General features: G+C 31.6%; 1 protein-coding gene across 1 annotated transcript; it reads left to right on the top strand.

The window, feature by feature from the left end:
• The first annotated feature begins 853 nt into the window (after positions 1–853).
• LOC143051201 (C-type mannose receptor 2-like) lies at positions 854–9,713 on the top strand. The gene is made up of 4 exons (XM_076224186.1): positions 854–1,042; positions 6,108–6,284; positions 7,621–7,794; positions 9,435–9,713. The coding sequence occupies exons 2-4, from the start codon at positions 6,179–6,181 to the stop codon at positions 9,668–9,670; spliced, it is 516 nt and encodes a 171-aa protein (XP_076080301.1). The 5' UTR covers positions 854–1,042; positions 6,108–6,178; the 3' UTR covers positions 9,671–9,713.
• The last annotated feature ends 1,095 nt before the right edge of the window (positions 9,714–10,808 follow it).

The raw sequence follows: 10,808 nt of genomic DNA, 5'->3' as shown, positions 1-10,808 counted from the left end.
TTTATGATTTATAAAATATTCATTGAAATCAGACATCAAAACCGAATGATAATTTTGAAAGACATGTTTGTGGGAAATTATATATAAACAAATAATTTATTTATTTAGCAGTTAAATTTCTTTTGGACAAAAAGCATTATTTCTTGAAATCATGCGCAAGAAAAAAACCTTTGTATTGCAACGTTGCAGACATTTGCATGAAGATTGCAATACTGCTAGTTTGTTTGTCGTTTTCAATCATTTGATAAACCATGCATGTTTGAAAAATATGGATCTCAAACAGTCCATTCTACTGGATATACTAAATGTTTTGGCTATCACCAGCAGTTTTAATATGAAAGATGTGTGCCCCGCTGATAATTTACCCTGTGAAGAACCAAATATATCTGGTTCTGGTTTACTGAAATTTGGTAAATGTTCCAAGATAGGTGTACTTTTGAGATACCATCAATTATCATTGCTGGAATGTGTTAAAGAATGCCTGATCACATCACAATGCATGTCTATTAACTACAGACATAACTGGAATGTATGTGATGTTGTTATGTCAGTTTCCAATAGCAACGATATGGACAACGACACAACGTGTGTAACTAGTGACATTTCAACATGGGAAAAGGTTTGATAAATTCAGCATGTTTAATTTTAACCTTTTGTGTCAAACGGTTTCAAATCCAAAGATGGTTATTTTGTTTGCTCCCAAAATATTTGCTTATTCTTGTCGCAGTCCGAATGCTACAATTCAAAGATTTTTAATCCAAGGATGTGTTTATATGTAAAATGATATGAAAAATGTCGTAGAAATTACAAGTTTGAAAACAATTGTTGATTTGAGATGTAATTTTGAGAAAATGGATTCTTTGGTAAATATATTTAATAATAATGATACTATTCCACACCTTATAAGGTATCTTTTTTAGACGGTAAATTGTACAAAGTATTTTTTAGTCTTTGGCAGGTAAATGTGTTGACCACACATGTGCAGCAGGAAGTAAATGCCAGTTTGATCACGTGACCAGCGACGTTGTGTGTATTGATGTGTGTAAGGTTCAATTTCTTCTTTTAACTTCACACTTTTTTTATAACTCAATATAATATCTATTGCCATTTTCAATTGTGTAACGTAATTGAGAACAATGTTATAAACTTATACTAAAATCATCAAAAGAGGGGCGAAAGATTCCAGAGGGACATTCAAACTTATAGATCGAAAATAAACTGACAACGCCATTGCTAAAAATAAAACGACAATCAGACAAATACTAGTACACAAGAAACAACATTGAAAACTGAGCAACACGAACACCATAAAAAACTGGGGGTGATCAAAAAAGGAGCGACAGATACCAGAGGGGTATTCAAACTCAAAGTCAAAATATAGTGACAACGCAATGGCTGCAAAAGAAATAGACCAACACGTAAAGAATAGTACAAAAAACACAACATAGAAAACTCAAGCCTGAGCAACACGAACCCCAACCAAATTGTTTATATCGAACTGAGTTTGACATGAAAACACTTATTCAAGGAGTATTATTTTAAGATTCTAATTATTTATCAAAAGTATGAGGGTTATAATTTAGTACGCCAGACGCGCGTTTCGTCTACATAAGACTGGATCGAAAGGTTTATAATATAAAGGTTTCAATCGGAGGGTTTTTTATTTGTTTTTTTTTTTAATGATTTGTAGGGCAACTGCCTCTATCATGTCGATTATTTATTTAATTTTACCACCATTTTCTATTCTTTATGTAGTTAATATCCCCTTACTGCCTACATTGTATTTTCCCCACTTACTGTATACTTTATACTATTGTGTGTCCATTTTTGTCATTCGTATTTATCCAAATAATTCATATATAAATGTTACAATTTACTTAAATTCATGTGTCATTCATTAAAAACCATATTATAAACACACCAATGTGAATATGTTTAATTTTTTTGTATTCACAAAAAAAATAAATCTGCTTTACCGGAATTTTATAGATAGAAAACATAAAAAAGGATGTACAGTAAGGAGCGTGTCTTAAATACTTTTTTGTTACTTATATACGGTATTTTTTTTATTTAGGAAAATATTAAATTACACAATAGAGTTATTGTAAATTTCAAAAGAAACATGGACTTAATATAGTTTTTATGAATTTTAACATCATTTTATCTCATATAAATTAAGAAATTATTTGAGTATGGACATGTTCCACACCATATGAGTATTTGGACAGTACCCGTACGGTCCGGACCGTATGCGTATACTTGTACGGTCCCTACCACACGGTCGGACGTTACGAGTATACGCGTACGGTCTAGTACGAGCTGGATCATAAATGTATTTGGATCAGTATGGTTTAATTCTAGGCAAACAAATCTTTAATATGCAAAATGTGCATTACAGTTTTTACAAACATGCATCTTACCAATAAAATCATCAACCCTACATAACGATCGGAGAAAATCCTACCAACAACTGGTATCATTAGAGTATCAAAGAACTCTATCTTTTTAAATCTTTGCATTAGTTTTCGACACGTTTTTATTATTTTTTTTTACTTATTTTATTTCCATAGATTTTTTTTTTATAATTTATGTCCAGTATTTTTGTCAGTTTTTGTAGTAAAGTTCCTAAATATTCTCAAAAAAAATAAATCTTCCAATATTATGATTACTTCCAATAACTTCAATTTCAATGAGTGGAAGTTAATTCCAGGTAATTTGCTAAATACAGGAGATTAACAGATTAAAATAGCCTGTCTATGTTAAATAGTTGAAATATTAAGTTTTTATTTAATTTACAATTTAACTTTTAAAATTGATTCGAGATTTCAGTTTTGATCTGTAATATATATTCGAATCTAATAAGTAATTTTGACCATGTTTTTAAAATTTGTCAGACCGTACTCGGTCGTCCGACCGTATGGGTATTTTGAAAAAGTACGCATACGGTCCAGACCGAACGTGTACGGTCCAAATACTCATATTGTCCGGAACAGACATAAAGGGTTATTTTAAAAATAATAACAAAAATATTACTTTGAGAAGTTATTTTATTCATCTTTGAGAGAATTAGTTATAACATTTATTTGATTAGCATATGTAATAATTTTGGGCTACAATTTATGAAGAACCTCAAGTTTTAGTTAATTCTCATGTGTATTTCTATTTATTTTTGTCTATCTTCAAGGATAACGATATTTTGATAGTCCAAGCAGACAAATATTAGACGCAGAAGCGTCGATTTGAAAGATAGGTGCGTCAGAAAGGCAATTATTGTTTGAGAAGGATCAGATGTTATATTTCATTGAGAAAATTACCAGATGACTGTGGAAATTTGTTAAAACTAGTAAAATCGGTATAGTTGAACACCTATAAAAATAAAATTCAGAAAAGTTACTTACAAAAGTAAATTTTGAAATAGCCTCGTTTTATACATTACTTGTATAGTTAATTTCAAAAGTAACTTGTTTAAGGTGGCTAGAGAGTCTTAATTAAAATTGATAAAATATTTTAAAAACTTGTCAAAATGAAGTTTTTATCATGCTTTTTTTCAAATATTCATCAAAAGTATCGGTCACGGGTAATTATTTCACGCTACAGGTTGTGCAAAATTGTCAAAATTTGTATAGATTATGCATGGGAAATCAAATTGTGTGTGATAAAAAGAAAACGTTCTATCAGAATTTTAGGATTAAATGTGAGAATATTGCTCTTATAACATGCTTTTAGATAAGAAAAATAAAACATGGGGTCACCGAACGTTTATTAAAATAGGTAAATTCATAACACTTTCTATTAAAAAAAAAATACTTTATCTGAGTTATCTTCCCTTATTTGCAAAGTTCAAACAAATCTAATCAAACACAAACAACCGTTTTTAAGAAATTACAGCTGTAATTATGAATGATTGATTTTTGGTTGCTTAACGTCCAGTGGCAAATATTTCATGCATATTCAGGACGAGAACAAGTTAACAATAAATACAATAGGTAGATTTTGTCATAATAGAGGCCGTTCGGGATGATAGTCGGGGAAATTTGGACTGCCACTGGAAAATGAGGGTATGTTGGATAGGGACAGAAATTTTGCCTTGCAACAGATTACCTACGGACCCCTCAAAGAGTTGTTGCAAGGGTTCTTAACGTGCAAAGAGCGTGACACTCTCTTCACACGAGGCATCGGATTTAACGTCCCCAATCTGACCGGACGTGACTGCGAACTTGATACATCCCGCACAGCCAACGGTCGCCCCACTCCGGCAAGAAGACCAAGTGACCATATTTCTATTCCCCAGTCACCCTTGTAATTATGAGAAAACACACCATGTTCTATATTCATATCAACAGTCTTTTACATAAATTTCATACAACTCAAAATGTGCACCTCTCATCAAATATCTAAACCAAAATTATCTGTTTCTTCAAAATCCAAGATGGAGGAAGACACCCGAGCCACCGGAAGTAATGCCCCTGCACTAATACTTGAGGAGCCTTCCAAGTCTACAAAATCCTTTATATATTCCACCCTTATTGTCTTGATACTTAATTGATCAAAAGACTACTACACTGATGATTCCCTATTCGAACAACATTAGAATCGAACTAGTGCTAGATAGTGAAGCAATCATATTGTAAATCTGTTGAGTCCAAACCAATTGATGGAAATATACTCTTTGAAACATCTTATGAATTGCTAAAACAAAACAAAATGCAGAATTACTTAAATACACGAGAGGCCATATCTTCAAATGATACTTTAACAGAATAAGCAAACCCATTAAGTAACACTTTGCCTGGAGAAGGTAGCATATAAGCTTCTAACCATTTTCTATATCTATCAATAAATCATTTAAAAAATAATATTTCATCAGGCTATATTTGAGTTTGAGACGAATTTAATACAATACAACTGATCCGGGCAAAGTTATTGTGTCTAAGCAATATAATTTCCAGACAATATTTTATGCATGTATTTGATAGGATTGTAAGTTCTAGAAGATTATTACATTATTCATGTTATTGATGAACGTTTTAAATTTATAGCGTTATTCAGATGAGAATTCTTATGAGAATGTTAAGATGGTACCTAACACTACAGGGAGATAAATCTGTAAAATCAGCTTAACGTTTTAATTACGTTGTGTAGTTAAGGGAATATTAAGCTTCTCAATGATCAAAATAGGAGTTTGTCAAACTGCTATATAACTAGTGTAATTTTTCTGATAAAACGGTTGGTTCAAATTGTTTGAAATTTTCATATTTTTGTCAAAGGGTCAAAGTAAATACTTTGTCAAAATTTTATGAAAATTAAACGAGCCAAATTGATTTTAGTTAACATGTTGGGTACCACCTTAAACAATTTGTTTTATTAGAAAAGATCAAAATTTCGAGCGTAATGTTTCATATTGTGTTGCAAAACCATTTATTGTATAATAAACGATATAAACATTGAAATTTGACTTAATAGTAATTTCTTAATATCTGGAACGCCTATTAATTTGAGGGATTAGTTAGTAAGATGATAAAACCCGCAAAGACAACTTAGTTCTTAAATAACAAGACTTTTTTTATGAATTAACAAATTAACAAATGCATTTTCACTCCAAATTCTAGTAAAATCAATTTTTATCTACGGCCATAAAGAAAGGTTTCCGATACCAACACCATTGTACAACAAATATTCTAGCAAATTTTCTTTTTTCAGTAATACTGTGGCTACACTTAAACCTTGCATACAAGTGTTTTAATTAAATTCAAAACTTTTAAAGCTCAAGAGGAATTGTTTAATGTAAACTTGACATCATACAGTTTAATATTTAGTCGAACTATTTTATGCCTTTTTTATGTATATGATTTTTAACTTCTTTGTAACCTTTGTACTTGCATGGTTTGAATAGAATAAACTATTTGTTTATCCTTTGTTCAAATTCCTTTGTTTCTTATTTGATTTGCATAGCAACTTGCAATTGATGTGTTCAGCACCTAATTTGACGTTATTCAACAATGATATTGATATTATCCGGTTCTTTTGATTTACAATGACGTCATAATTATACAAAACGACGTCACATTATATTAAACGACCAGTGACAGCTTTTATTTCTATTTTAGATTGCAAAGACGTGCCATCTATCCCCAACGCAGAAGCAGTAGAACTTTTTGGTTTACAAAGACAATTTAATATGGTCAATAAATATGCATGTAATGAAAATTTTAAGATGGAAGGAAGACCATTTGCTGTTTGTCAGAATACTGTTGATTGGAAAGTACTGTTTACGTGTGTCTATGGTAAATTAACATACAAATACTTCTTGTTTGTAGATTCAAAATCCTACTTTGCTATCGTTTAATTGTAGAAATAACTAAGACTACTAAAGCATCAACAATAAAAAGAAATCAATATTTGAGCAGGATCTGCTGACCCTTCCGGAGCACCTGAGATCACCCCTAGTTTTTTGGTGGGGTTCGTGTTGTTTATTCTTTAGTTTTTTATGTTGTGTCGTGTGTGCTGTTGTTTGTTTGTCTTTTTCATTTTTAGCCATGGCGTTGTCAGTTTGTTTTAGATTTATGAGTTTGACTGTCCCTTTGGTATCTTTCGTCCCTGTTTCGCATTTATTCCTTTGCAGCCTTTCAAAGATACTTATGGCAGTAAAAATCATTTTGAATATTAAGAATTAATTTCGTTATACTAAGACTAAAATTGAGAATGGAAATGGGGAATGTGTCAAAGAGACAACAACCCGACCAAATAAAAAGCAACAGCAGAGGGTCACCAACAGGTCTTCAATGTAGCGAGAAATTCCCGCACCCAGAGGCGTCCTTCAGCTGGCCCCTAAACAAATATATACTAGTCCAGTGATAATGAACCCCATACTAATTTCCAAATTGTACACAAGAAACTAAAATTAAAATAATACAAGACTAACAAAGGCCAGAGGCTCCTGACTTGGGACAGGCGCAAAAATGCGGCGGGGTTAAACATGTTTGTGAGATCTCAACCCTCCCCCTATACAACTGCATTTTTGAAATACGAATACGATTACAAATACTTGGTTATCTGTAATGATTTCTTGGAAACTCCGTGATATAATCGTTGCCTTTAAAGCAGTTCATACAGAAATGTTGTACCAAAATACCTCACACAAACATAAAATATATGATCAAACCAAATAAATAGGAAAAGACAAAAAACTACAACTATGAATTTTCTAATTAAAAACAAAATTGTAAAATTTATGTATATTTACTGTACATATATAAAATTAAGTTGAATAATTCAATTCTGCATAAATTAATATAGTTCTAATAAATAAAGGCAACAGTAGTATACCACTGTTCGAAACTCATAAATCGATTGAGAAAAAAAATCTGGGTTATAAACTAAAACTGAGAGAAACGCTTTAACACGGAGCCTTGGCTCACACCAAAGAACAAGCTATGAAGGGCCCCAAATTACTAGTGTAAAACCATTCAAACGGGAAACCCAACGGTCTAATCTATATAAAAAAGCGAGAAACGAGAACATGTATAAATTACATAAACAAACAGAATTTACCGTACATCAGATTTCTGAATTCGGACATGTGCATTATAGTTTATAATATTTCCTTTGATATTGAAACAGAGTGTAGTGCAGATGAGTTGCAGATTGAAGGAGAGACCACATCTTGTATAAAGCATATATCAACTAGGGGATCGACATGGAAAGAAGCCAGAACAATTTGTCAACAACAAGGTGGTGACTTAGTAAGCATAGTATCAAAGGAAAAATGGGATTCTGTAATTGATCACTTCAGAAGTAAGTTTTTGGTTTTATGATAAAATACTCGGAAACAACAAAAGCACTGCATAGAAAAAATATGATCTTTCGATCCATAACTTCTTCACAGCTTTGAACACAAACCTTTTTTCATGGGGAAATTTTAACCAACTGATTACCACAAATTCCTGATTTCGAGTTAAACCCGTGAAGTACAAATTAAAAAAAAAAATTCATTATTGTTGTTTCGTTGATCAAATTCTGAGATATTCCACGTGTATTCGCCTTATTTTTTTTTCTACTTGCAAATATCTCAAAACTTCCAATTAAACTTTCGTTCAACTCAATAAACATCACAATTATGATGCTCTGAAGTGATATTATGAGACAAGTTTATAAATTTGCCGATATTTTACCCATGTTCTGTCACCTTACCAAAAGGGAAATAGTGAGTCCTTATCTTTGATTGGTGTCTGTCGTCGTCATTATCTGTTTTGTTTTATGTGGACAAAATCATTCTTAGACTATGAAGTATTGAAACGGTCTCTCTTAATAGCCAACATCTCACTAAGGTTTTAAAAAGGGTTAACTAAAATTATTGTTCATAGAGAAGATCGTGCAGTAACATAATTAAGACCGAACTGCTGAGTTAAATTATAGTAATTACTTTTAAATGACGAGTCCTCACACTTTTTAAAACTATAACTATATGCTTGAAATTATACTAGATTAAGAATAATTATAAATAGTGAATTGGTCTACAAGAAGAGTTTATAAAAACGTCTGACGACTTCTTACATGAGTTAAGGCTATTTGGATGACGACGAAAACCCGTATGTATTTGTTTACCGTCGACGAAAAAGGACCGTGAATTTCCATTAAGACTTACAAAAAATGTAGGTCAACATGGTCCAGATTGGCAGTCGACAAACGAACCACTAGCCTGTTCCGGTCGAAAAAAACCTTAATGACAGTGATACCAATTTTTAAAAAATCAGTCGTTTGCAAAGCTGTATCTGTGTACATAGATAGAATATTTGCTAAATTTGAAAAATGAAAACGGTATGCATTATGATCACTTTAGAAACTAGTCATATATACCGGGCTGATATTTGATACCCATTCCCTTGTCGTGGGAAGCAACTTAATTTCAAATAGACAATCTGTAATAGAAAGAACACAACAAACTCCACAAATAATTAAAATGGAATAAATCGTCTGTTGGCTGCTTAGATACTTTAGTCCATGAATGATAATGTTTACCTAATTTTTTCGAACAAAAAAATGAAAACCTACAAATATATCAAATTATTCCACCGCCATCATGTGGTGACCCCCTATGAATCCGTAGGGAGTAAGTAAATAATATAGGTGGTTAATGATGACATCATCTATTGATGTTTTTTTTTTATTATTTTCTTTTCTACAAAACGCATCAGATAAGTCGTGGGAGCGATAAATTCGTTAAACTCTTCCCTTCTGACCCCTACGGATTTTTCTAACCCTCTATGGAACTGAAGGGGTCAGTAGCAAACCATATAGCTAGTAATGGCTAAAATCATTATTGACTGCTTATGTGAGATATTTGTTCTTATAAAAAATACTCAAGATTGTTAATGATTGATATAGGTTCTCTGGAGCATCTGGTGTAGTGTAATTCACATAGATTTTTTTTGCAGGTGTTGGTCGTGCATGGATAGGTCTTAAAGATAAAAGATGGATGACCGGCGAAAGTTTCAACAACGTTTTCGAGATTAAAGTACAACTAAATGATTACGATAGAGATTACCCTAAGGAAGACGAAAATACATGCGGCATAATAGCTCTATCATCATCTATACCACTCCAAGATGAAAACTGTAATATTCGTAAGCGAGAAAATTTCCTTTGTGAAATTCGTATGTTACAAAATTAGACTACTTGTTTTTTTTCACAAACATTTTCCGGTCACAACAATTAAAGTTTTAAGAATATTGTTGTTTGATTGTACTAGTTTACTAGCACGACGACTAGTCATAAAGAGTTCTATAAAAAATATAAAAAAAATTCCAAAGACGTTGCAACGATATTAAGTGGAAAAATATAATGATAAATTTATGAAATGACAACTTTGATTTCAATTTGCAAAACAATTTTGTCATTTTCTGATATATATGTTCTTCCATATTTAATAATTACTTTTCAACTGCTTTGATTTGATTGCCTTTGTTCACATGTCTTATGTAGCGAAATGTGTATCATATGTTAAGCCTGGTATCTTGAGATTTGTTTTTATTTCTGTAAACCATTTGTTGTCTTTGTGTCACAGTCGTAATGCAAAAAGGATTAATTTTTGAATCACATTAATTTGTTTCCGTCTTGAGATATACATTATTTTTGTATAAATCACAGCAAACGAAACGTACATTTATTGTTTTTGCCATCTGAACTCTGTGTATTTAGAGTTTGACTTTTATTTAGATACATATATATTGTAAAATACTTTTGCTAACGTTTGGTTGCTGTCTCTTTTGATGTGAATCCAATATCTTCTTTTTCATGTGATAAGCCATATTTTACCTTTTAAAAGTTTTTCGTCATCTTTTTTGTTGAGATGTGAACCTGAAGTACTTAGCAAAGTTGTATGACCAAAGGAACACGGAAGCTGTTTTATGGTGATTCGATGAAAAAAAAGGGACGAACAGTGAACCTGCAGAGTATACATATATCTATCTAAATCGTGTACATAACTAATGTCCTTGTATTTGTTTTATATAACACTATATCAAAAAACAATAATTCATAATTTTTTGTGAGCATTCAACATTCATAACAATCATTCAAATTAATTTCTGATACTAATACAACACACATAGCCCTTGATATTGTCCTCTTAATTTCAACGAATTAATGTTGTAAACATTACTAAGTCGAGATTTAGTTTATAACAACTGTCTGATACTTATACATTACAGACAGTCCTACGTGTATGGCATCCTCATATGTTTAAAACGAATAACTCGTGGCCACGATCCACTTACTCGTGGCCACGAATCAGTTATAAGTAAGTCGTG

Source organism: Mytilus galloprovincialis, chromosome 11, assembly GCF_965363235.1.
Source record: "Mytilus galloprovincialis chromosome 11, xbMytGall1.hap1.1, whole genome shotgun sequence".
Taxonomy (NCBI): domain Eukaryota; kingdom Metazoa; phylum Mollusca; class Bivalvia; order Mytilida; family Mytilidae; genus Mytilus; species Mytilus galloprovincialis.
This window is presented reverse-complemented; position numbering and strand designations above follow the sequence as displayed.